General features: G+C 51.2%; 8 protein-coding genes across 8 annotated transcripts; 4 read left to right on the forward strand and 4 right to left on the reverse strand.

The window, feature by feature from the left end:
• Positions 1–980: 980 nt before the first annotated feature.
• Z518_02399 (uncharacterized protein) lies at positions 981–2,516 on the reverse strand (the record flags this gene model as incomplete). The annotated part of the gene is made up of 2 exons (XM_013419427.1): positions 981–1,307; positions 1,362–2,516. The coding sequence occupies 2 exons, from the start codon at positions 2,514–2,516 to the stop codon at positions 981–983; spliced, it is 1,482 nt and encodes a 493-aa protein (XP_013274881.1).
• A 2,027-nt stretch (positions 2,517–4,543) lies between these two features.
• Positions 4,544–5,595, forward strand: Z518_02400 (uncharacterized protein; the record flags this gene model as incomplete). The annotated part of the gene is made up of 2 exons (XM_013419428.1): positions 4,544–4,580; positions 4,655–5,595. 2 exons carry the CDS (start codon positions 4,544–4,546, stop codon positions 5,593–5,595), a joined length of 978 nt encoding a protein of 325 aa, XP_013274882.1.
• Positions 5,596–6,740: 1,145 nt separating this feature from the next.
• On the forward strand, positions 6,741–9,665 carry Z518_02401 (uncharacterized protein; the record flags this gene model as incomplete). The annotated part of the gene is made up of 1 exon (XM_013419429.1): positions 6,741–9,665. One exon carries the CDS (start codon positions 6,741–6,743, stop codon positions 9,663–9,665), a length of 2,925 nt encoding a protein of 974 aa, XP_013274883.1.
• Positions 9,666–10,542: 877 nt separating this feature from the next.
• On the forward strand, positions 10,543–10,809 carry Z518_02402 (uncharacterized protein; the record flags this gene model as incomplete). Its single annotated transcript, XM_013419430.1, has 1 exon — positions 10,543–10,809. One exon carries the CDS (start codon positions 10,543–10,545, stop codon positions 10,807–10,809), a length of 267 nt encoding a protein of 88 aa, XP_013274884.1.
• A 475-nt stretch (positions 10,810–11,284) lies between these two features.
• Positions 11,285–12,454, reverse strand: Z518_02403 (uncharacterized protein; the record flags this gene model as incomplete). The annotated part of the gene is made up of 1 exon (XM_013419431.1): positions 11,285–12,454. The coding sequence occupies one exon, from the start codon at positions 12,452–12,454 to the stop codon at positions 11,285–11,287; it is 1,170 nt and encodes a 389-aa protein (XP_013274885.1).
• Positions 12,455–14,760: 2,306 nt separating this feature from the next.
• On the reverse strand, positions 14,761–16,131 carry Z518_02404 (uncharacterized protein; the record flags this gene model as incomplete). Its single annotated transcript, XM_013419432.1, has 1 exon — positions 14,761–16,131. The coding sequence occupies one exon, from the start codon at positions 16,129–16,131 to the stop codon at positions 14,761–14,763; it is 1,371 nt and encodes a 456-aa protein (XP_013274886.1).
• A 769-nt stretch (positions 16,132–16,900) lies between these two features.
• Positions 16,901–20,787, forward strand: Z518_02405 (pre-mRNA-splicing factor rse1; the record flags this gene model as incomplete). The annotated part of the gene is made up of 3 exons (XM_013419433.1): positions 16,901–17,144; positions 17,196–19,269; positions 19,470–20,787. 3 exons carry the CDS (start codon positions 16,901–16,903, stop codon positions 20,785–20,787), a joined length of 3,636 nt encoding a protein of 1,211 aa, XP_013274887.1.
• Positions 20,788–21,290: 503 nt separating this feature from the next.
• Positions 21,291–22,487, reverse strand: Z518_02406 (uncharacterized protein; the record flags this gene model as incomplete). Its single annotated transcript, XM_013419434.1, has 1 exon — positions 21,291–22,487. One exon carries the CDS (start codon positions 22,485–22,487, stop codon positions 21,291–21,293), a length of 1,197 nt encoding a protein of 398 aa, XP_013274888.1.
• Between the last annotated feature and the right edge of the window lie 2,730 nt (positions 22,488–25,217).

Genomic DNA, 25,217 nt, shown 5'->3' on the forward strand with positions numbered 1-25,217 from the left:
AATTCGGCCTTGTGATCCTGAATATATCCTTCAGACTCGTCTAGATGGCAATAAATCTATTGGTGTTCACCTCCAACCGTCTATTCGTTCAGTGGTAGCGAGAAAATGAAATTGGGAGGCCGTGGCGTGCTCTGGTTCTCGAGGCTCGCTCGTTGATCCAGCTTGAGGTATGAGGTGTGATCGAGGTGAGCATAAAGCTGAAGAGGATAGGCGCGCTGTGGCATGAATCATGACAATTGCCGGGCATGACGCAAGACAATACGAAGAAGGGTCAGTAGAAATATGCGTAGCGTACCTGTTTGGGCGTGTGAATAGAGTTGGGTTCCCACAAAGCTTGGGAAATGCTTTTTGCTTTTTCTCGGTTCGTGCTGTCAAGGGTCATTTCGGGGAACTCATTTGCACATCAATGGGGGCCCAAACATTAGTTTGACGGTGGCTTTTCACGTGCCAAAATGTTTCATGTAACAGATGGTAGACATGCGAGACCTGTCAACCAGTTCTTGAACGATTATCGGGTATCACAGAGCTTAGAGCATAGTTTGAGGGCAAAGAAAGGACAAGCATGTAAATTCATGTATCAATTCTCATTTCCTCTTGCTCAAGACGGGGGGATGAACAGCACGGCACGGGTGATTATATTGCAAGTGTCGATCAGAAACAGCGTTGTGTGTACATTCAAAGCAAGTGTACTCCAGCCAGGTCATGCCATGAGATTCATCAGTCCGTCACGTCAGAAAAGTCCAAGAATTTGGTTCTTTTTTTTTTTAAGTAAAAAGAAATACGAGATGGATACACGAAGTGAATATTTCTCCCCCCTTTTCGCGTGACATTTGCCGGTTACTATTTACCAGGGAAACCTCCGAGATGTGCATGCGAGTTAGAAAAACGTGTCTTCTGGACTTGGAACTCACTTCCCTCTTCTAATAGACAAACCCAGACACCATGTTCCCTGGAAAATATACCCCCATCATCCTCATGACTTAGTAGAGACGAGCAGATCGTTTGAGGGCGGGAGGATTGGGAGAGATAGTGATGTTGTTGGTGGCGCATTGTCGGCCGAAGGATTGGAGCCAGGCACCGTTGTCGAATTCGGCGTAGTTCTTCTGGATCTTGCCGTCCTCGTCGATGATCATTTGGTTGATACCAGTGACAGGGTAGGCATTAGGGTTGGAAAGGAGTCTCCACCTCCAGGTGATGGTGCTGCAGTCGTGCCAGATGTTCAAAGTCTGCACGCTGTAGGCTTCGGGCTGCATCACACCTTGGCCAATATCGAAGGCTTGCTTGGTGGGGAAGGTAACGGATCCCAGCTGCAAGAATGGTTAGCAAATGAAATGAAAACTCCCAAGCGAAGGGAAACTTACCGGGAAGCCAGCCATGAAGTTGATCGAGTCTGAGATATCAGAGAAGTCGGCAGCCAAAGTAGCATCAGAGACATTCTGGTGGTAGCCGTGACCCGCCGGGATGCCTGCAGCTGGGTTGCCGGCATAGGAAGTGAACAGCAGCAAATCAATGAAGTTGTTGACAATGGTTTCAGCCAGGTCATCATCCACGACGCAAGTTGAGGGAGTAGCAGAAGCCGAGGTGGTTGATGAACAAGCACCGGAGGTGGTCTTGGTAACAGTGAAGGTGGAAGCGGTAACAGTAACGGTGGTGGCAGTGGCCGAGCCAACGGTCACGGTGACAGTGGAAGCAGTTGCAGAGCCGACGGTCTTGGTGACGGTAGTAGCGGTGGCACCTCGTGAGACAGTCACGCTGACAGTCGATGCAGCAGCACAGGTACTAGAGCCGTGGAGAGTGACCGTGCTGGTCACGGTGCTGGCCGACCTAGATCCCGAAACAGTTACACTGACGGTGGAGGGAGCAGCGCAGGTGCTGGAACCGTGCAGAGTAACGGTTTCCGTGAGAGTAGTAGGAACGGCAGAACTGCCAACCGTCTTGGTGACCGTGGATCCTGCAGCGCAGGTGCTGGAACCTTTCAGAGTGATGGTGTCGGTGACGGTCGCAGTGCTACCAGGACCACCGACCGTCTTGATGACGGTGCTGGTTTCGGTTTCAGCAGCAGGGCACGTAGTTCCGGAGACAACAATGGCGGTCGAGCAAGCACTGCCAGTGGGAGCGACGTAGACGGTCTTGGTAGTGGTGGTTGGTGCGATGGTGGTGGTCTTGATCGCGGTGAAACCGAAGCATGAGCAGGCACTGGTATAGCCAGCCTCGTCGCAAGCGCTGGCATAATTGGGGACCTCGTTGGGGCAGACGGTCACGGAGGCTCGCTTCCACGCTTCATCCTTGGACACTCCGGTAAGGGTCTCGGTGACGGTAATGGCAGGAGGAGTAACGGTGGTAGCCAAAAAGCTGGCGCAGTGAGAAGCGCGGAGGGAGCCATCACCAAGGGCAGCCTTGCCTGTCACAGCGGCCAAGCATGCATTGGATGTGCAAGCACGTCGCCATTCAAAGGGATTCGCCAAAGCGCCGCTGACCAAAGCAGTCAACGGCAGGGCAATTGATAAATATTGCATAATTATTGTTGGAAAAAAAAGGATATTTTCAAAAAACGAGTGGCTAAGGTCAAAGACCTTGGAAATCAAAGAACGACCTCAAAAAAGAGTGGATGACTGAAATGTCAATCAAATGGCGATGAGGTTGGAACAAGCTGGGAATGGACAGAAGATCATCCACGAAAGAGGGAATGGTAGAGGTTCTTTATGTCGGCCCTGTTGTCGCGCCATGGTCGATCAAAACCACTATGGCATTCTGGTGGAAACAACCCCAGGCAGCCACGTGACGGTGTCAAAACAGTAAGCTAATTTACAAGCGATGCTTTAGTCTGGTGAGATTGCTGAAAAAGGAGCTGCACCATGGGGATTACTAGACTCGGACGAGAGAGCCGCTCGATTCCTCTTCCAGTTTTGTAGAGGATGGGTCGCATGGGAAACTTTACGAAGTGGCGTAGCTCGAAGGCCGCCGGCACTTGTCAACTGGCAGATTGATCAGTGATGCGTTGGAAGCTTGACAGTTGAAGTGATCGCCACATCCGAACTCCATGTCCGTTCTCCATCGGAAAAACGTGGAAAAGTAGGTTTTATCCAAGGTATAGAGGAATGGTCATGGGAAGCAATTGGTGCAGGATCAAACCCCTCTGGGCCTGTCGGATAGTAGCGCGCATATTTGAGAGCCCGATTCTAGAGGGGGGGAGAATGCCCAGCTAGTTGCTATCTGCCAGGAGAAACATCAAAGAATGGCGTGCTTTCAGGGGAGTTTTTTAAAAGAGGGGGAAGGGAAAAGGAGAACTAGGATAAAGGTGTGTGGATCTTGCGGCCGATGGGCCCAGACAGGCTATGCACCCCAGGCCCGAACAGGCAACAAGATCGCCAATCAGCGGTCGAGATGCCGGCTTGGGGCTGAAGCGCCCGAGGATTTTTGAGACCGTGGTTCAATTTTGCAAACCACAGCTGCCCGGACCTTTGCCATGTTGGGTGTTGTTCTCGTGCCGCGCCTCATAGTTGCAAATGTTTTAGACACGATAATCTGTAGGGCACATTGACGGTTTCATAATCCAAGGCTCGACTCATCTATGTCTTCCTGGGCGTCTCCCATCGCGGACTATCCACATCAATATCCTCTAGGCGAAGCTGACATCTCGATCTGTGGTGCTCGACATGACTTTGCCCGACACCTGTGTTGCGTAGCGGAAAATATATGTCGTCGTCGCTTCTACGGATCTAGACCCTCCGTCCGAACGCACGAGTTCGTGTTCTGAGGGATATCACAGTCCACATTTCTGTGCTAATGCAAGCGCGTGCTCTGAGCCCTACTGCACCTGGTCCGAGGAACAATCGTTCTGGACTGGTCTCCTCGTGGCTGGGCGGGGGAAATTGGATCCAGAGGCTTGAGCGGGCGCTAAACCAAAAGGTGTCAGGCACTAGAGCCGGGAGCCTCAACACCAATGCCCCCTCTGTTTCGGTGTCAGCACGGCCCAAAGCTTTTTTGGCACAAAATCCCCCTTTTTTGAAAACGGGCCTCGAAAATCGTGATTGCGAGGAATTAGAGGATGGATCGAGTTGAATTTGCTGCAGTCAGCCTGAGGTTGCAGGAAGTCTGCGGGAACCGCATCCAACACGCTGGGTTTGCTCTCTTTATCAGGATTAGCCTCAAACATCAAGCAACAGCCAAGGCGGGAAGCCAAGACCAAGCCAACCAACAAGACGCTGCCGATGCGCATTTCAGACTAAAACTCTGTCTTGTCTTAATTTCCACCGCAACCGAGAGTCAGAAAAACAGTTGAAGAACCACTTTCCCGTGTCTGGAACGGCCACGGCCTTGCTCGCTTCATCCATATTTAGCAGTGAGCTGTCCAGTTTCGGTTCTTCATAACGTCACACCGGATTCCTTTGATTAATCAATACCACCAGACCCCCGGTCCACGTGGTTGGTTCCATTTCTTCGCACTCTCCGAAATACCAAGCATCAATTATTGTTCTCGCCATGCGATAAGTATTGCACGCTCATGTCCAGGGGCATACCTCCTTTTACACAGCCGCCTGACATGGGTTCAGGTCCAGCGGATGCCATATTGCGCCATGGTAGGTTCCGGTTTCATATCCTCGTTACATTCCTTCAATTCCTTCGCGCCCGTGTCCAACCAGAGATGGTGCAGTGTACGATTTACCTCAGCTCTATCAAAAGCCGTCAGCATCTGCGCTCCTTCATGCTCTGGGCCTTCTCTCCTCCGATGCGCCCAATTTTTCCATCACCAACAATGTCAGCCGTCGTCCGGTAGAAGAACAAGGCGTGCCAAGATATCTCACCTCGATTGTCTCATCCAGCCTAAATTGGATTGAAGATGAGGCTGTCAAGGACTCCATATGGAACGCTGCAAGTACCCGGTTGAGCGAGCGATCGGGGAGAAATGCCATGCCTCCCATGACTCGATCATTCATCGTTCAAGGTGATCTCACCGTCAGCCTTCATGAACCTTCACTTACCGAAGACAATTTGGGACTGAAGACGTGGACGTCCTCATTGATGCTATCACGCCGACTAGCGGAGTTTCGTAGGTTTATTCCACATCGACGGCCTCGGGTCCTGGAATTGGGAGCCGGAACAGGGCTTGTTGGAATTTCAGCGGCCTGCATTTGGCACACACATGTCCAATTGACTGACTTGCCGGAAATTGTCCCAAACCTCCAACGGAATCTCGAACAGAACCGAGGTTTGGTTGAAAAGAATCATGGCAGCGTCGATGCTCGGGCATTGGATTGGGCTGACGAGATAGACCGTCCAAGTAACGACCCAGAAAGATTTCCTGTTATTCTTGCGGCTGATCCTATCTATTCTCCTGAACACCCGGAATTGCTCGTGAGCACAATCCGTCGATGGATTTGCCGGGATATTGAGGCTAGGTTCATTGTGGGGCTGCCGCTCCGTGATCGTTACGAGGGGGAAAGACAAGGACTACGGGAAAATTTGCAAAAGAAGGCATTTGATCTTATTGTAGAGGGCACAGATTCTGGTTTTGATGATTGGCACGATCAAGACGGTAATCCTGCTGAAGTCGTGTGCTGGTGGAGTGTATGGAAACCCTCGGATCTGGCTTAACCGGAGTGGCTTCGGAATACCAGAGCCAGTCTCACTTCGTAGACCAGAAATCGAGAACGATTCTGGTACGAATTATGATCCAGGCCGATCCTGGCGCCATCATGTTCCGCATCTCTTGCAACGTCCCCTTCCCTGTCGTCCGGATTACTCGAGGCTCTTCAATAACATTGTGCCATCCTTCGGACATTTCGGCCCTTCTTCCATGGAAGCTGCTGCCCCTGCCTGGTCTTCTTGCTCGGATGCTGCTGTCGATTGCAGGCCGCCCTCCAGCGTAAGTCTCATGTGTTCCATCCTATCTCAAATTTAACCCACGCCTGCATCCGCTCACAGGGACATCAATTTTCAAGTTTCACGGCTTTTGGGGGTTTGCGCCGGCTGACGTCTCATCTATTTGGTCAAGTTCAAACTGACTTTACCAGAAGTTCGCCGTTCGCTTGGGGGGGTTTCTTCACTGTGCTTTGAGCCTTCGTTCCGCAGGGTCGTATCTGTCGATCGTGATGCGGAGTCAGCAAGTGGAAAGTCTTCTAGAATGGAGCCTCCAACACTGTTCTCCTGACGGTGATTTGCTCTATACAACAGGAACCAACGTACTGTAGCAGTTTCTCAATCAAATCCACATGTGTCATCAACATGCGCCGGCAGCAGTATCGTTTGGCGCCAACCTGATCCATCGCTTCACTGTTGCCAGAATGCACCGTTAGAATGCGACGACGCTCAACTTCATGAATTTATAGGTGGTCAAGAACGAAAATTTGAGTTGAAGACTGACCCATCGGCCATGCCACTTTCAAGCAGCTTCATGTATTGCTCCCAAATGTCGGCGATGACCTGATAGGAAGCACCAGTCAGTTTTCCGTGAAGGAGAGCACCCCGTCAGAGGCATCTTACCTTTCCGCACGAGAAGCAGCGTATTGGGATAATCATTCTGCAGGACGCACACGAAAACACTTGGAAGCGAATTTATGAAGTTTCTGGCAAAAAGAGGATGGACACGCCTTGAAATTCCCGCGTCGATTTACCCTGCTTGGTACGGCTGCGGCAAACTTACCAAATATGATTTCTGCGGAAGGAGAAAAAAAAAAGTCCCACTTCTCTGCGGTCTGCGCCTCGAGACTGTCGCTTCTGCTGCGAACTCCAATGTCAGAATGCCCCAATCGATGAAACGCGATGTAGACACCGCTTTTGAAGGCGCCGTACATGGTAGTCCTCATACACCCAAACGCCAGAGGAAAAGAAGGCGACGTACGAGCGAAAATGGGCCTACAGAGGGTAAAGTCAACGCCGAGCCTGGTCCTACAACGGCGACGCCCGCAAACATCTGCCACCAAAAATCATCGGAGATTGCAGCATCACAATCTCCTCTCGAACGAACCAGGAAAAGGAAGAGGTTTAGGACAAAAGGATCCGTGAAGGAACTGTCTCCCAAGAGCGGCAAGCCGCATTCGCTGAAAGGTTCCAGAGAAGACAAAAAGAATGCTTTAGTCAGGACGAAGACGAGAACGAAGAGAAAGACAACGCAAATCGAGAAGGCAGGATTGAAACGAGCAGATGTCAGTACCCAGGGCTGGTCGCTTTCTCCAGGCAAAGGCGGCGTCTTCATTGAACAAGATCCTCTCCTTCCTGAAGATGGCCAGCATTTGATTCTCCCAACACACTCGGAAGTCCAAGTATATGCCACTCAAACATCACTTCTGGTTAGAAGTTTCCATACAGGCAGCAAGTCAGACATCACCAACTGCACCCTTTCACAAGCAGACCCCAAGAAGTTGTATGTTTCCAATGCAAAGGGTGCCCTGTCTGTTTGGGATTGGACGACAGGGGTGAGATTGGGCCGGTCAGAGATTGGTAGACCAGTGCAACAGGTCCTGACGTTACACTCGAATGGAGGGAACGAAACTATTCTTCTGCTTCGAGAGGAAGGGGAAAAGCGCAAGTCTGCCGCTGTCTATACCGTCAGCACGTCTACGCAAAAGATCTCAGAGGGCCGCACAATACTTCAGAGGACCGGTGTTCAGCTAAGTATCAAGTCGTATGCCCAAGGAAGTGTCTTGGTTGCTTGTGCGGATGACAAGCTCTTGGTGGGACAGTCTCAAATCCTCCAGGATGGCAGTTTAGATCCCTCTTATACATGGAGAGAGATCACGGTTCTAGGATCTGTGACGAGCTTTGACGCCCAGGTCCATTCCGGAAAATCTAAGAGCTCCAGGAAAGTCCCTTTCTTGGATGTCGTGATCGGTCTCAATACTGGAGTCATTCTTCAATATGAGGATATTCTGTTCAAACTTATCGGAAAGGAGAAAAAGAACTCAGCCGAGGATATACTGGCCCGCAAACTTCACTGGCATAGGACCGGAGTCAACACAGTGAGATGGTCTCGCGATCGCAATTACATTATCTCTGGTGGTAATGAGACCGTCCTCGTTATTTGGCAATTGGATACGAACCAGAGACAGTATTTACCTCATCTTTCCACTTCTATCCTTGGTTTGACGGTATCAGCTACGGGGTCGGCATACGCCTTAAGATTGGGTGATAACTCTATTATGGTCTTGTCTACGGCCGATTTGCTGCCGTCAACGAGCGTCAACGGCCTCGCATTGGGCGACGGAAAGCATACCTCGTCGTCATTGGTACTTCACCCTAAAGTGGCAAGTCGACTGTTCGCAGCGGTACCTGCTAATGCGGTTGCGCCGGGACTGCGACGAGGTAAAAGCTCGACGCTCCTACAGGTCTACGACTTGGAATCAAACCTTGAGCTCTGTCGACAAGCTTTGACCCGGAACATGACGACGGCCCTGAATGTCGGACCCGCTGGCCAATTTGTGAAAGAACCGAATGTGACGTACATTGCCATCAGTCATGACGGGAAGTGGTTGGCAACCGTCGATGAATGGCAGCCAAATAATCAAGACCTGGAAGCCATGTACATCGATAACGATAGCGGCGAGACGCGCGGCGCAGCAACTGAAACGCGACTTAGGTTGTGGATCTGGAACGACGACGACAATAACTGGGAACTGGTGACTCGAATTGACGAACCTCATGAACCGGGACCTTGCTCCATCCTTGGTCTCGCCGCCAATCCTGCCAAGGTTGAAGTTGCTACAATTGGATCAGACTCCATGATTCGTATCTGGTCGCCCAAGGCGCGTCACCGAAATGACATTGCAGTCAGAAACTCATCCGGTGGGCAGTTGTATACTTGGACGAGTTCAAGAACGATTCCATGCGACCACAATGCAGTGGGAGGCACCAAAGCAGCCACGTCGGCTGTTATAGCATATTCAAACGATGGATCAGTCATAGCGGCCTCATGGTCCTGGCCCGGCACTCCGTCTCGATTCGTCCATCTCGTCGACCCTGCAAACGGCAAGATCTGTGTTTCCCATCCTGATCTTCTATCAAACGGCGACGCCAAAATGGCATTTCAGGGCCGACATCTGTTGTGTCTTTCGGGGAATTTCACCATCGTTGACACCTTGACCTGTCAGACTACGGTGTCGATCAACCTGGATCCCGATTTTGTCGCACCAGAGAGCCATAGCCAAAGTCATCTCGCGACCAACAAATATGATGGCACAGTTGCGATAAGCATCTCGCGGTCTGAACGGCCCCGAAGTACCAAACTGCTCATCTTGAACCTTCTTGGGCCCGAGCTGAAGGTCATCTTTGAAATATCGTTCCCGGGCCTCGTTAAGGCCCTGCTCGCACTCACTACGGGTCCAGGATATTTGGTCATCGACGAAAAGAATAGATTCCGACAACTGCGGCCTGCGGGCGCGGGAAGGGCGTCTTTGAATGGATGGACTGCGAGGAAACAGGACTCGGATCAAGTGATGAGGAGTCTGGAGAATATTTTCGACCGAGCATCGGGCTATAACAATGACGATGATGATGGTGGTGGAGCCAAAGGCTCACTCGCAGCGGTTGAAGACGCTCTCCCATCCGCCAGCCCGGGTGGTTTAGATGCAGCGCTCAGGATTCTTTCGTCTGCCCAAGCCCCTACTCCAGTTGAGTTGTTCCGGCGAGTCGTTGGGGTTCTGGGAGGCAGCCGAGATGATATGAACTGACCGCTGTCGGAGTAGACGGCGGAAAGACAGGAGAGTGGGATGAATGTTCCATGGGGATGTGGATATTGATGGGTTATCGACACTAAGCTTGTGAGATGACACAAATGGCACTCTAAGTCAAGCTTCACTGTCGCATATATTAGAGGGACTCATTTGTCACATTCCCCGGTTGGGCTTATTCTAAGTTAACTTCGGACCATTTATCACAATCAATAAAAGCTATTCTTCCCCAGGCATCAATCAATTCTCACAACCAATAAGATTGCCTCAAACCCTTTCCAGAGACGCGATCGTATGAATCGCCTAGTTCGCCTTATCGTTTCTGAGTCCGAGTTGGGCATCAAAAGCCCCATGCCGGTATTATTCCGGAGGAATAGCCTTGGATTTCCATGAATATGATTGCTCATGAATAGGTCGGCAGAGCTGTGTTGGGCATTGCATATGCAGTGCTGGGTATGCAAATTGTAATAAGTAATTACTAAGTACAGAATGGTTGTTCTGATGCAAGGCCAAGCAGGCCCTCTCAGTGCATGAGTGCTCATTCTTCTCCCGTGAGACCGCGACCGAGGATGAATAGTACTCCCATCGTCCTCCTCGGTAGAAATATTCACCTCCTGCTCTTCTTCTCTTCTCCTTGCCCTTCCTCTATTTCTTCTCTCCCAACGATCTGAATCCTACTTTGTTGTGAATCCCTCCACCCCATAAACCAAAGGACAACCTCGTCACCTCTTTTGGGTCCACACCACCACTATCACCACCTATCAAGGCTGTACCGACTTTGCGCGAAAACGAAAGTCTCAAACATCACTGCAAATCACCACCATGCCCCGTCAGCGCAACAGTAATCTACCCCGCTGAGGTGGACGCGGCCTTTGACATGTCCCACTACCAGTCCAAGCATATGCTCTTGGTGAAAGAGAAATGGTCCTCCCACAGCCTCCAGGACTGGAAAGTCGTCGAGTTCACACCGATCCCAGACGGCAGCAAACCATATAGCGTCGCTTGCTATCTGACTTGGGACTCGTTCGATGGCCTCATGTCGGCGTTGGCTGGTGAGGATGGCAAGATCGTCATGGCTGACGTCCAGAATTTCAGCAACAAGACTCCGCTCTTCTTGATGGGTGATATTGTCTGGAGCTGTTAGTGAGCAACTTGAAGGATAAAACTCCAGGGCAACCCGGGGGGCCGGGTGCCGGGGGTGGGATTGCCTTTTGTCGCGCGATCTTTAGGTGGTACCTGTTCGACCGTAGTTTGAAGAGGAAGCGGAGTCTGCCGTGATTGCTGTGGCTATCAGGTAGTCATCAGTCCTGGGACTGGTGTGTTGGAAAGAGCAAGAGATACTCGAAGGCGATTGCAATCGCTGTTGACTAAAAAAAGAGGAGTTGCCGACCGAAAACAGGAACTGTAAACCCAACTCGATCTTTCAGTAACAAAAGTGTGGATATTTTGGCTGGCTAAACAGCTCCACCACTCGCTTTTTAAGTTGTGTGCTGGTATGACTGGCTCCCGAAAACTCTTCTTGTGGTACATTCTTGGAAGGGTCTTCTCAGAGGTGGAATTCCGTGCGAGGGGATTGACGAATGACCCTGATACCTCTTGCTTCTTCCACGTTTGAGATCCTAGTTATTCTTATTTTCCGCATTTTTCTCATCTTGCTCATCCTCCATCGTACCCTTCTCGCCGTCCATATCTGTCTCTTGTCCTTCAGCTCGGCCGTTGTTGCGCTTTGCCATTAACGCTGACTGCATCTCCTTTCGCTTTTCCTTGTGCTGGAGTACTCGGTTAATAAGTTGTTTTGATTCAAGCCCGCCATCCTTGAACATATTGGCGAAGGATTCGACCCCGGCATCAACGCCAGAAATGAGATCGGATTCTTCCCATAGCCGGACCAGACGCTTCTGCGCTTTCATGGCCTGTACGCCGCTGAGGCTAATTGCTATTTGGTCCTGACGAATCAGCTTGTCCCAGATTTCTCGATTGTGGGTAGCGAGGCCGTCAACTAGACCCCATGAATGAGCAGTGGTCGCGTTGATGTTGCGGCCCAAATAAACGAGCTGCTTGGTTTTCTGCCAGCCGATGATGTTTGCAAGCAGCCTTGCTTGAACAACGGAAGGGATCCCCAGCCTCACTTCCGGCATACCAAAGGTAGATCTCCGGGTAGCGTATCGGAAATCACACGATGCGGCAAGCTCTAAACCTGCGCCGAGAGCAAATCCATTGATGGCCGCGACTGTTACTGCATCCAAGTCACGAATTGCTTGACACGCGTCTTTGACATTTCTGATGTATCGTTCTGCCTCGTCGGGAGCGCGCAGGGCTTGCAGCACGGAAATATCCGCCCCAGTACTGAATGCCTTTGTAGATCCCACTGGGGTATTAGCACTCGACAGAACGACTGATTGAACATCTTCCCGCGAAGCCAGGTGTTGGAAAATCTCGGTCAACCCCACAAGCATCGGGGTTGTAAGAGAGTTGAGTTTGCGACTGTTTTGAATGTAGACGAAGGCCCTAGTACCTTTGTATGCAGATAACACATCGCATCGAACACGTCCTCCAGGATGATCGATGGTGGCTCCTGCCGGCCTTATCAACTGCTCTAGTATTTTGGATCCAATTTCGGGCTCTGTGGATTTGTCCCGGCGGAGTAGTAATGAAGGGGGCGAATTGCTGTGTTTATTGTCCTGAGGAGTTGGTCGTCGGCGGCGAATGATGCTGGTGAGACTGAATGGGCGATGACTAAACGAAGTTTGGATGCTTGATGATGTGCTGGGCAAAAGAGCAGCTCTCATAATGCGATGAGGCCTCATATTGATCGCCGAGTGAAATTGGGCTAACCGTTGTACGGCTTTATGTCAAGAGTGGAAAATTTGGTCGCGGACTGAGTGAGCCGCGTCTTCTTCCGTTCCAGCAAGCCCCAGAACGGAGTGAATGGTTCGTGTATTAATTTGAAGCCCAATGGAGATGGCGTTGATGGTTTCTTCGTGTGGTGAAAAAGGAGTTGTAGGGTACGATACTTTATCAAATAGTGGTGGGTTAGTAGTATTTTATTAGAGTATTTTGCGTCAAAGCCATGAAAATGACCCAAAACAGTAAATCTCGAAAAGGAGTTAATGATCTCGGGGGGTCATTTTTGTTCATCCAGAGTCGACCACAAGGCTCACGTTGGGTGGTTCTTAAAAGCCTCATCAACTCATGGTCTCTGATAGCTCCCTGCCGGGGCGAGACCTGTTCCTATTTCTACGCAGAGTCGTAATCTCATTCACGCTGCGGTATAGGATGACTGTCAAACCATGCAGACGCCCACAGCAACCTCTCAAGATTGTTGTTAGCGATCCGAAAAAACCGGGCAGACTGATGGTTGAGGTCACTCCGGCGCAGCTCATGCAGCAAAATTCCCCTCCGACGCAAACCCAAATACACTCCGGCCTTCTGCTCAAACAATTCGCCCTCTCTCCGGCTCCATTGTGGAACACAACTCAATTTTCCCGCGCTATCTAGCCGACCCTGACATATTTTTGACGCGCAAGATACGGGGGGAGGACAACGGAAAATATCGTGATTGCATGGTCAAGTTTTTGGGATGCACTGGACTCATCCAGCTCTTTCGTCAATCGCGACCCATGAACAAGGTTGTTCAGTGTCATGATTAACAACCTTAACGGCCCCGTTTGCGGATATGCTTAAGCGGTTATTAAGCCTGGCACTTTCGTCTAATTTGGTAGTGCGTCTCGAACGGGTTGTAATGGTGAGACGGGAGGGTTAAAAGAACTCGACGTAGATAAAAAGGGGAAGAAGACTATATGGCATTCCATGCGATGCGTGGCCGGAAGGGCCGTGTTTTTCTTCTACACCGCTGCCCAATAAAAATTGCCTCCTCTATGATTGCGCCGTCTCGACCAGACCGGCCATATTTTGTAATTTTCCCGCTTCCAAGTAACAATGGTCATATCCTCCTCGGACTCCTGTCCGAGCTCCGTCTCCAAAATCTGGGATCTGTCAATCGAGGCCTGCAAATGTTCTTCAACCACTGGTTCCTGCACGTCCAACCGTCTAAGCGGATGTTGTGAAAGTTTCAACATTTATAAATCCTTCGATAATCGCCTGCTGCGTGTGAGCCACCAGATCTATGACGAAGTTCGTCCATTGGTGCGCCGATCGCCGAAGCGCTTCATCCTTTGCAATGGACTCTGCTTGGAATACTTGTTCCTCAGTATTAAGGCTCGGGATCGGAGGTGGATTCAGCACGTGCGAGTGAGGCTGTATGTGGGCAATTTCCACTCGGATAGCTTGAGTGACGGCAATGGACGAGAACTATTGCAGCGTGGGGAATCCTTTGGTGGTCCATACGTACAGAGTGCGTTGAAATGCCGTGGTGTAGGGTCACTGATGACTGCAATGCCAGTGAGAGACATTGAACGAGACGGCGCAGGACGAAGGACGTTGTGGGTAGATCTTACCCTATGTCCATAACGGATTCGACGGACCTTGCCTCGACAGAGCCGTCCTTTACAGATATCTGCTGGGACCTGCAGGCATCCGGTCTATCTCACGTAGAGAGGCTAGCGGGGCGCCGAACACTGAAATATCTCTGCGTGTCATGTTAGAGAAGAGTTCCCAATGCAAAAGGCCTGCTAGAAGGAGACTGAAGCTGCTCTAACGCGTCGCGGAGCATTGAAGGCGGACTAGAGGGCACGAGGGTGGAAGGTTCTTGTTCGACAGAGTTCTCGGTCCTTCCATGAGGATCGATATATGCTCACCTTTCCGCGTGTGAGACTGTTAGACGAGGAATATTGGTCCCCTCGGGGAATCACAAGACATCTGCTGAATATGGACGCAAGACAGGACAATTCAAGCTGTGGGAAACCAGGATGAAGAGACCCCTTGACGCATCGGAAGTAGGAACAGCACTGCGAATGGGACCACAGAATGTTTTGCGGGAGATCATTTGCTTGGACGGTGCACGCATGGTACATGTTGAGCATGGTCGCTCGTAAGAACCTAAACTCCCTAGACTGTGAAACCTTGTTACAATCAATCAATACGTGTCCCCAGAAGACCGTAGCCTCCGCTGATGCATGCTCTGAACCTAATAAACTCAAGGATTATTGAGCAGGTACTCTATAGCCCCATTCACGCTGCCGCCGGTTCTCCGGAGTGCCTGAATGTTGCGATCGAAATCATAGAAGCCCATCTCATTGAGTTGCTGTAACTGATTGGCGTATCGCTCTTCAGGTGGGCGGTTGTCGGGCGGAGGGTCCGGAGCTCCAGCACCAAACAAATCATTTCCAAACAGATTGTCATAATATGGAGGTTGATTGCCTGCGCCCATTGCTTCCATTGCTTGAAAAAGTCGTTGCATCCCGTCTGGGTTTGCGGCGAATGGATTGTTTTGAGCATCAAAAGGATTGCGTTGGTCGGGCGCAGGAAACAAAGCAGGATTGAACAAGGCTTCGAACGGATTTCGTTGCTGTGCTTGTTGCGGTGGTTGTTGTTGATTTTGTATGTTGGTGTTGGTACCCTCGGTCTGAGAAGTGCCATTATTTGGTGATGTGGGGTTGGGCGTGGGCGCGGTTTGATTTTGGCCTGGAGGAGGTGCCCCGAACAAGACCGCAAATGGATTTGCTGGCACGTTGTTACCTCCAGCCCCTTGTCCGAAGGCACCTGGCTGCCGTGGCAATGATTGCGGACTCGTTGAAGCACTCTCCGAATTACCTCCTTCTGTCGTGTTGGTAACCCCGGGGGCTGGAAAGGCGCCGTCTCCACCGGCACCTCCAAACGGGTTCATGCCTAGGGCTTGTTGCATTTGCAACATGGACCGTAACGCCTGCGGATCCGTCATGACTCGCCGAAAGTAATCTGATTGTAGCATCCGTCGCACTTGTGGGCCCATGGCTCTCAAATGTGGGCTCTGGTTGATCATCATATCTATGACCTGGGGATTATTCATCGCTTCTCGCATGATTTGCTGGAAGTTGGGATCCTCCAGCTGTCGCAAGAAATCTTCGGGAGACTGTGGATTCTGAAACATGCTGGCATCGGGTAGCTGGGCAAATCCGGCGTATCTGGCACCAGTAAGACCGGCCAGCGGATCATTTCCCGTGCCGGAGGCCAAATTCTGCGGTACTCCTGTCGCTGGAGGCACAGCGGTGGACGCGGAATTTAATGGAGAGGAGGATTGCGCTGCGGGGTTCTGTCGCTGGTTGCTTGCCGCACTCTTGACGAGATGCATGGTGTTCCCATCTTTAACGTTGTGCGACGCCAGTGTCTCATGATCTTTCAATACTTTCCCGCTGTAGATCAAGCGTTGTGCCGAGGCTGGAACGTTGGCATATTCTTCCGTGGCGAGTTTGTTCTTCAAGTCGGCGGCGGTGGTCGAGAGAGGCAGGGTAAGAGTGTACTTCTGGCCACCGGACGATTTGATATGAAAGGTGACGGTCGCATCATCCGCACCAACGGCGTCGGTCATGATTGCGATTTCGCACAGGCAAGTCTGCGGGACTTGATCGATGACGGTTTGCGGCGAAAGGATGAGGTGTTGGTAGATAACGATCAACTCAGGCTGCGAGGCCGAGGTTTGACTGATGACTAGAAAGACTAGTGATGCGGGAAATGAAGATGCGAGAGAAGAATGATTCTATCTTTCAAAATAGAACAGGGAAGAAGATGGAGGAAAATTGGATGAGGTGATTATCGAATGGTGATAGTGGTGGTGGTGATGGTCAGTAACAGAAAAGACGAGGTGTCGCTGCCAGTTGCCAGTGTCCGTGTCAGTCGGGTCGGGCTTTCTAGTTTGGCAAGCCCTGCACAAAGAGGTCTAACCTTCGGGCTAGGAGCGATCTAGTGTTGAGATTTGGTGTTGAATCTCAGAACGTGCACACAGGGTGCCACCTGAACTCCGTCTGGTGCCGTTCGTCATCCACGCATGGCAATTTATGCCTCTCGCCGGCCCAAGTGGTCATTGCTACTACCTAATAGTCAAAAGGCGGCGAGGGGACATTGGCGGCGGCTTTGCCCCTCGGCGCAGTTGCCCTATCGGACTCCCAGGCTTGGCTTCATTGCCGCGTGGGAAAATACAAGTGTGTACGCTCGAGTGAATACCGGTTGCCCAAGGGCGTTGGACTCTCAGATCCTCTACTTCCCTCTTCTGTACACCATGTTACACATACGTCAACTGTGAAATGTAAGACCGGACTGCCAGCCCGATATCCCGCCTCTCTCCTCGCCTCGTTTTCGTCATGGCGACAACGAGCTCCATGTTTATGTACAGCTTGACTATACAGCCACCGTCAGCGATCACTCAAGCGGTGTTGGGTCAATTTGCCGGTACCAAAGAGCAACAGATCATCACAGCATCTGGCTCGAGGCTCACCATCCACAGACCCGACCCTACTCAGGGCAAAATCTCCCCGTTGTTCACCCAAGACTGTTTCGGTATCATTAGGACTTTGGCAGCATTTCGATTAGCTGGTAGTAGCAAAGGTTGGTGACCCTTATTCTTCCACGGAACGGGAAATTTTTGACTTCCACTAGACTATCTCATCGTTGGCTCCGATTCCGGACGCATCACCATCCTTGAATATGTCCGAGAACAAAACCGATTCAATCGTGTGCACCTCGAAACCTACGGCAAGTCTGGAATTCGAAGAGTGATTCCTGGTCAGTACCTGGCCGTCGACCCCAAAGGAAGAGCCTGCCTTATTGCATCGGTGGAAAAGAACAAATTGGTCTACGTCTTGAACCGAAATGCTCAAGCCGAGCTAACCATTTCTTCTCCACTGGAAGCTCACAAGCCCCAGACATTGGTCTTCGATTGTATAGCGCTTGACGTCGGATACGACAATCCCATATTTGCCGCACTGGAGGTCGACTACACCGAGGTGGATCAAGATCCCAGCGGTCAGGCGCTAGAAGAGGTCGAGAAGCTCCTCGTCTTCTATGAGCTTGACTTGGGTCTCAATCACGTGGTTCGAAAATGGGCCGAGCCTGTCGCTCGAACCGCGACAAAATTATTCCCGATTCCTGGAGGCTCTGACGGCCCCAGTGGTGTCCTGGTTTGCGGAGAGGACAACATCACTTACCGGCACGTAAATCAAGATGCCTTTCGTGTGCCCATTCCGCGAAGAAGAGGGGTCCTGGAAAACCCCGAACGCAAACGACATATTGTGGCGGGAGTGATGCACAAGATGAAGGGACAGTTTTTCCTGCTCCTGCAAACCGAAGATGGTGACCTTTTCAAAGTGACGATAGAGATGGTCGAGGATGACCATGGCCAATTAACCGGTGAGGTCAAAGCTCTCAAGCTGAAATACTTCGATACGGTCCCCGTGGCCAACAGTCTACATATTTTAAAGAGCGGTTTCTTGTTCGTGAGCGGCGAAAGCGGTAACCACCAATTTTATCAGTTTGAAAAGCTTGGTGATGATGACGACGAGACCGAGTTCTCTAGCGACGACTTTCCGGCCGACCCCACGGAAGGCTACTCACCTGCATTTTTCCACGTACGGCCCTTGTCTAACCTCAACCTGGTGCAGAGCATTGATTCGGCGAATCCACTCATGGATTGTAAGGTCGCCAACCTCCTCGACGAAGATGCCCCTCAGATCTATTCAATTTGTGGCTCCGGAGCCCGCAGCAGCTTCAAAACTCTCAAACATGGCTTGTCGGTTTCCGAGATTGTGGAGTCGGAGCTTCCAGATAAGCCTGAAGCCGTCTGGACCACCAAATTACGCCGAGATGACGAATATGACGCCTACATTGTTCTCTCTTTCCGAACCGGCACCCTTGTTCTCAGCATTGGCGAGACAGTGGAGGAAGTAACCGACACCGGATTTCTCTCGACCGCTCCGACTCTCGCGGTGCAGCAATTGGGGGAAGATGCCCTAATCCAAGTCCATCCCAAAGGAATCCGACACATTCGGGCAGACAAACGGGTCAACGAGTGGCCTGCCCCTCAGCATCGCTCGATTGTGGCGGCCACCACAAATGAACGACAGGTGGCGGTGGCATTGAGCTCCGGTGAAATTGTTTATTTCGAGATGGACACTGACGGATCGCTGGCCGAGTACGATGAGAGAAGAGAGATGACTGGTACCGTCACTTGTCTCAGTTTCGGCGATGTTCCAGAGGGCCGTGTTCGAAGTTCTTTCCTTGCCGTCGGTTGCGACGACTCCACTGTCAGAATCCTGAGTCTCGATCCAGACTCGACCCTGGAAAACAAGTCGGTCCAGGCATTGACGTCGGCGCCTTCGGCTCTGTCGATCATGGCTATGGCCGATTCCACTTCCGGTGGAAATACTCTCTACCTTCACATTGGGCTCTATTCTGGGGTTTACCTCCGGACAGTCTTGGATGAAATCACCGGAGAATTGTCTGATACGAGGACTCGTTTTCTCGGGTTGAAACCAGCCAAGCTTTTCCGAGTCTCAGTCAAGGGCCAGAACGCGGTCCTGGCGTTGAGTTCCCGTCCGTGGCTAGGATATACCGACACCCAAACCAACGGCTTCATGTTGACACCGCTCGATTACGTCAGCTTGCAATATGTCTGGAATTTCACTAGCGAACAGTGTCCTGAGGGGATGGTCGGTATACAAGGGCAAAATCTAAGGTAAGTTTTTTTTGGGAATTTCCCTTTCTTAATGCACGTTTCCATGATGTACTCAAATCTATGCTCTTTCCGACAATCGACGATTGATGCGGACCCAAAGCTCTTAACCAATTGTTCCTTCTGAAGATCAGTTATTTCGCATTCAATTTTCAAGGCGTTCATTCATACCCCTGACCGACACTTTTCTGAACTCTTATTAGGATATTCACAATCGATGACTTGTCCCGGAATCTCCTCCAAGAGAACATTCCTCTTCCCTATACCCCTCGAAAATTCATCAAGCACCCTGAACATCCATTGTTTTACGTCATCGAGGCAGACAACAACGTCCTTGCAACGGCCACTAGGAGAAGACTGCTGGCCGAATCTACCGCGGTCAACGGCGACGCGGTGGTTCTACCACCAGAAGAGTTTGGGTACCCACGAGGAACTGGTCATTGGGCGTCCTGTATCCAGATTGTCGACCCTGTTGTGACCAAGTCTGTTGTCTTCTCACTGGAACTGGAAGACAATGAATGTGCCACGAGTATTACCGCCGCTCCGTTTGCTGGGCAAGATGACGAGACGTTCTTGATCGTGGGTACCGCCAAAGACTTGGTCGTCAGCCCCCGGTCATTTTCGGCCGGATTCCTACATGTGTATCGATTTCACGAAGATGGGAAGGAGCTTGAATTCATCCACAAAACCAAAGTCGAACAGCCCCCCACTGCCCTACTCGCGTTTCAAGGACGTCTTCTGGCCGGCATTGGACCCGACTTGAGAATCTATGATCTCGGCATGAAGCAAATGTTACGAAAATGCCAGGTTCGGGCCACGCCTAATCTTATTGTCGGCCTCCAGACCCAAGGAAGCCGAATCGTCGTCAGCGACATTGAGGAGAGCGTCTCATACTGCGTGTATAAGTTTCAAGAGAATAAGCTGATACCCTTCGCGGACGACGTGATTGCTCGATGGACGACTTGTTCAGCTATGGTCGATTACGAGACGGTCGCAGGCGGTGACAAGTTTGGCAACCTGTGGCTCCTGCGATGCCCTCCCAAAGCCTCGGAAGAAGCAGACGAGGATGGCTCGGGGGCCCACCTTATTCACGAAAGACAATACCTCAATGGCGCGCCGAACCGACTCAGCCTTATGGCACACTTTTTCCCAGGTGACATACCAACCAGCATCCAAAAAACCAACCTTGTAGCGGGAGGCCGAGATGTTGTCTTCTGGACGGGTTTCCAAGGAACACTGGGCATGTTAGTTCCATTTGTCAGTCGAGAGGACGTTGATTTCTTCCAGGCTCTGGAGATGCAACTTGCATCGAGCAATGGAAATCCGCCTTTATTGGGCCGAGACCATCTCATCTATCGATCCTACTATGCGCCGTCCAAAGGTACAATTGATGGTGATCTCTGCGAAACATACTTTCTCCTGCCCAACGATAAGAAGTTTATGATTGCCGGAGAGCTAGACCGATCGATTCGTGAAATTGAACGCAAGATTTCGGATATGAGGACTCGAGTGGCGTACTGATTTGCCGGTTGCGGCGCTAAAATCACACGATGCGATTTTCAAGAATCGTTGGTGATTGATTATGTCTTCTTGTCTGGAAAAGAAAAAAATGGGTCTGAATGACTTGCTGCGATACCCCTAATGCGATGGGTGGCACAGTACGAATTGACTTTGATTCTTCAACCCCCGTTACCCTGAATGAAATCTGGTCTGAAGAAACTTTTTTCGTGGCTTGTTCTTCTCGATTGCTTTTTAATCTGGCCCCCCTCTCCCCTACCCGTCATATCTACTCGATCACGTCTCCTACCTCGCTCGATCGAACGCATTCAATCGATTGATCTTGAGCTGGATGCTATCCCCACTCTCTGCACGCAGAGAGATGGTCTGGCACGAGACGAGAGCAACCCCATCACTCTTGCTGATCTTTGAGTACGATTCCATCTCGCTCCATACGGTGATGTGTGTTGTAATTTATGCGGCAAGACATTCCTTGTTCTATGCTCCCCAGTTCATTCTCGAACGAATCAAGGCGGCGGATTGAGATCCAGACCCTCCACTGTCAGCTTGAACGCGTCCGGACGTGAGTAATGCCCGGCGGCATCGAAATCCAGGTGTCCTCGATCACAATCATCGAAGTCGACTACGGCGTACAGGAGCTCTCGCTCCTTTTCCCATACGGGGCCAGCGATAGTCTTGCCCATAGGACTGACGATACAAGAACCTCCGACCGACGCAAATGTGTCCCCTTCACCGCCGGACGAGGCGGCGTTGGTTTCGAGAACTACGGACTCATCAATCGGAGCGTCCTTGCATCTCCAAGCGATTTCATGATTTTCTTCCGTCCGTGTCGACATTGACAGTCGCCGGCCTCCAGCAGCAGCATGGCTCGTGGACCCATTTGTCAATGATTCCAGCATTCTCGTGGCGTCCTTGCCTTCTCCCTGCGACCGGGTGATCCAATTCGGCAAGTTCTTCGTCTTCATACACTGGTTGGCAGTAAGGACAAAACAGCGTCCTTCAAACGCCACCGTTCTCATCAACGGCTCCCAGGTATCCCGAGGATCTGCTGTAGGTGCCAGCCACAGATTTACACCCTGGCTATAGATACTGTGCCGCAACAACGGCATATAATTCTCCCAACAGATGGCACATCCCATGATAACCCTCACGCCTTTGATGGTTGCAGTGACCGCTTTCAGTGTAGAAGGTTGCCCCTGCGCCCAGACCAGCCTTTCGGACCCGGTAGGCATGACTTTTCTTCTCTTGCCAATGGTTCCGCGCCTCGGGTCGACGTACACCGCGGCGCAATAGAGACTTCCACCTGCTTTCTCGACAACGCCGGTAACAATGAATACACCTGTCTCCCGTGCCACATCTTCCAGGTATTCCCTTGTTCCGTCGCCTCGCCGACCCGTCTCCTTGTTGACAGGCAATTTGCCCTCGATCCAATCGTCCCCTGCTCCGATTGGCGTGTCTCCCAGGTCAACCGCGGATTTCGAGTACGCTAGGAATTGATCTCTGCCGGCATCGGTACGAGATCCGACGGTGGCACCAAAGGAACAATTCCGAGGATATCCGCCAAGGTAGGCTTCGGGGAATAAAATTATCGATATACCCTTTTGAGCGGCCAGCTGCGTGGTTTCACGAAGGGCGCCGAGGGTCAATTGAAGAGAGGAGAGCGTATGGGATTGCGAGATGCCTATCGTCAGGAGTTGAGGCATTTCGAGGGACGACGCGGGGATTGATAAGTTTTGTCAGAAGATCTGCAGATGTTTTGAACTTTGTCATTGTTGACCTGCACTAAATGAATTGTACTCGAATAAAATAATCATTGGCGATACAAGGCGAGTAAAAAGCGCTTCAAGCTCACGTGCCCGCTCACTCCTCCTCCGCCGCTTTAACGTCGTCGCACCCTCCTGACTTCCACTGACCTTGCCCGTATTCTGTCGTCGTCTTCCACGCCCGCCTCTCGCACGCATCTCTACGACAGTCTACAAATAGCAACAATAAGGGGTACCCGTTCGGGTCCACTCTACCTTTTGCATATGGAGGCGCGGCGAGTATATATTTAGCCTATTATGTCTTCGTTCCTTATCTACCCCATTCCTTCGCACTCGACTGTACATCGTACACTAATACGAGGTCAACCTCAATCGGGCACCCATTTTCACTGAGAACACCATCGCTTGAGGCGCAACTGTACCTGGATCATCTCAATCCGGGAAGTGTGGTCATTCCTCACAGTGCCAGTAGCATTTTTAGCCTTTTCATTGTACTCATCAACAAGCTCCTTCGAAATTCACACCGCTTCTTCTCACAGCCCATCCTGCTCGCTCTGACACGAAGCTCATTGAAACGGCCGATGCTGAGGGAGCGTAAGTTGGTGGTAAATCAAGATCAGGTCAGACAATCTTGACCTCCATGCGCCGTGCTGCCTGAAACCATGAAGCGAAACAGAACGAAACTCCAAGACGAGAGTATGTTGCTTCGCCCGGAACCGCTTGGAGCACGAGGCATGTTCCCTGTCCACTGTTTATTCGAGGGTGCCATCTTTCAACTGCAATGCACACTGCCCGCCGGCCGTCGACCGCTGCAGGCACGTCTAGTTGGAAAGGTTGTCTACTAGTACTGTGAGAGTTAGGTTCACCACTGTGGGCACGTTCAGGATTTTCGTCATCGCCGGCGGCCGTGTGGTTCTCGTGTTTGCTGGTGTCCAGAGCTTTCTTGTTGAAGAGTGACATGAACCGCGGGTCCTGCAAGGATCAGAAAAGCCGCATCTACAGCTCCAAAGCGATCCTCGAGGCTTGTCAGAATGGTTTGGACATCCAACACTTCTGCAACGACTTCGTTCGCATAGTGCCGGCTAATGTGAGCTTCAATTCGAGCACGTACAGCGATCCACGACCACGACGGACCACAGTATTTCTCGGGGCGGTGGGTCTGGGTCTCTCGGGGGGCCGCCCGAACTACTCGCCACAGCAGCCGTGATGGGAATTCATGCCTCCATAGCCCGGCGCAATACTCGCCCAGTTCGGTCGAAGCAACCAGTCCAGCAAAACCAGACAGGGCCGGTAGCCTATCCCTCTCGTCGCGTAGTGCGTATGCGGAGTATGGCTCCACCACAGATTACCACAGCTCAACCCGGGAAGTTGGAGTCACAACGCGGCTAAGAGATTTCAGCGTTTTGGCCTTGAACGTCCCTGAACGACCTTGAGCTTTGATATACTTGCACTCACAATCAAGATTTTCTCCACACTCAAAGACAATCTCCTCGGCTGAAAAGTGTACCACTCTTTTTCCAAGAAGTCGCTCCTGGAAGCACCAGGCTCGTTCGAACAATGGCGTTGTGTTGAAACAATAGGGATCATTTGTCAAGAAAGCATCGTGAGAAATGGCCTCATTTACATAAAGGTAAGACCTCTTGCGTGGATGAGTGTCGTGTATGGTTATTCTTTGCGCCCCTCGTCGATCGTGGAAGAGTCCCGCATCGCCGGTACTCCCTCTGGTCGCAGCAATGACAACTTGTGCCTGGCTATCCCAGTAAACCTCGTTTGGAACAAGGCGATACTCTGAACAATGAACCGACATCTTCCACAACCGGCCGTTGCAGTCTTCTGAAAGTCACAGAGTGTAGGCCAAAACGTGTGTACTTTACTCTGGGCGACCACGTCCGTACACGAGCAAATTCCACGAAACATGATGCGGTATCGGAATCCGTCCCAAATATCCCGGCCCCTGAAATAAGCGCTGAATGCCCTCTCTGCTGCCCATGCAGCAGATTCTTCAAATCGGGAGCTATCATTGAATTGTTTCCAGCCTCGGACGCGGTACAAGTAACCGACGAATGTCTCATTTTTTTCCTTGGTAACAGGCGTGTATCTCTTTTCCTGAAGCTGTTCCATTGGTCGGCAGTGATGTGCACCAACCTGGGAGCAAGACCATCGAGGCCGGGAGAGTGTGTGATATACGTATCAGAGCTACTGGTCGTCATTATGACCACAGCCTGAGTAACGGGCTAAATACTGCTTCCTGAATAGCGAGCCCGTTAGTTCGAGAGGCGTGCACGATCGGCTAGGTTTTGAAGTGGATAGCTTTTAGTATGAGAACGACTGCTCCAAGAACTCTTTCTTATTGACAATATTTCGATGTCATGATGAGTAGGCTGATATAAACAGGTTCGTAGACGTGTCTGATCGTCCTCGACAAAGGTGTGAAGGATTACATAAGGTCACGTGAGCACACATTGGCAGCAGTCCTGCAGTAGAGTTGGTGTCGGCCAGTTTGCCAAGGCGAGGCTATCTCACGCGACTCTTGGCATAAGGCTCTGTGATGCAGTATCACGTGCCAAAAAGTCCTCGCACTGTAATATGTGGCGACGCCAAGGCTTGTAAAGACCGTCGGAAGGGTTGTACGGTTCGTGCACGCTTCGAAGTATAGAGTCTGACGGTCCC

Source organism: Rhinocladiella mackenziei (assembly GCF_000835555.1).
Source record: "Rhinocladiella mackenziei CBS 650.93 unplaced genomic scaffold supercont1.2, whole genome shotgun sequence".
NCBI classification, from domain to species: Eukaryota; Fungi; Ascomycota; class Eurotiomycetes; order Chaetothyriales; family Herpotrichiellaceae; genus Rhinocladiella; species Rhinocladiella mackenziei.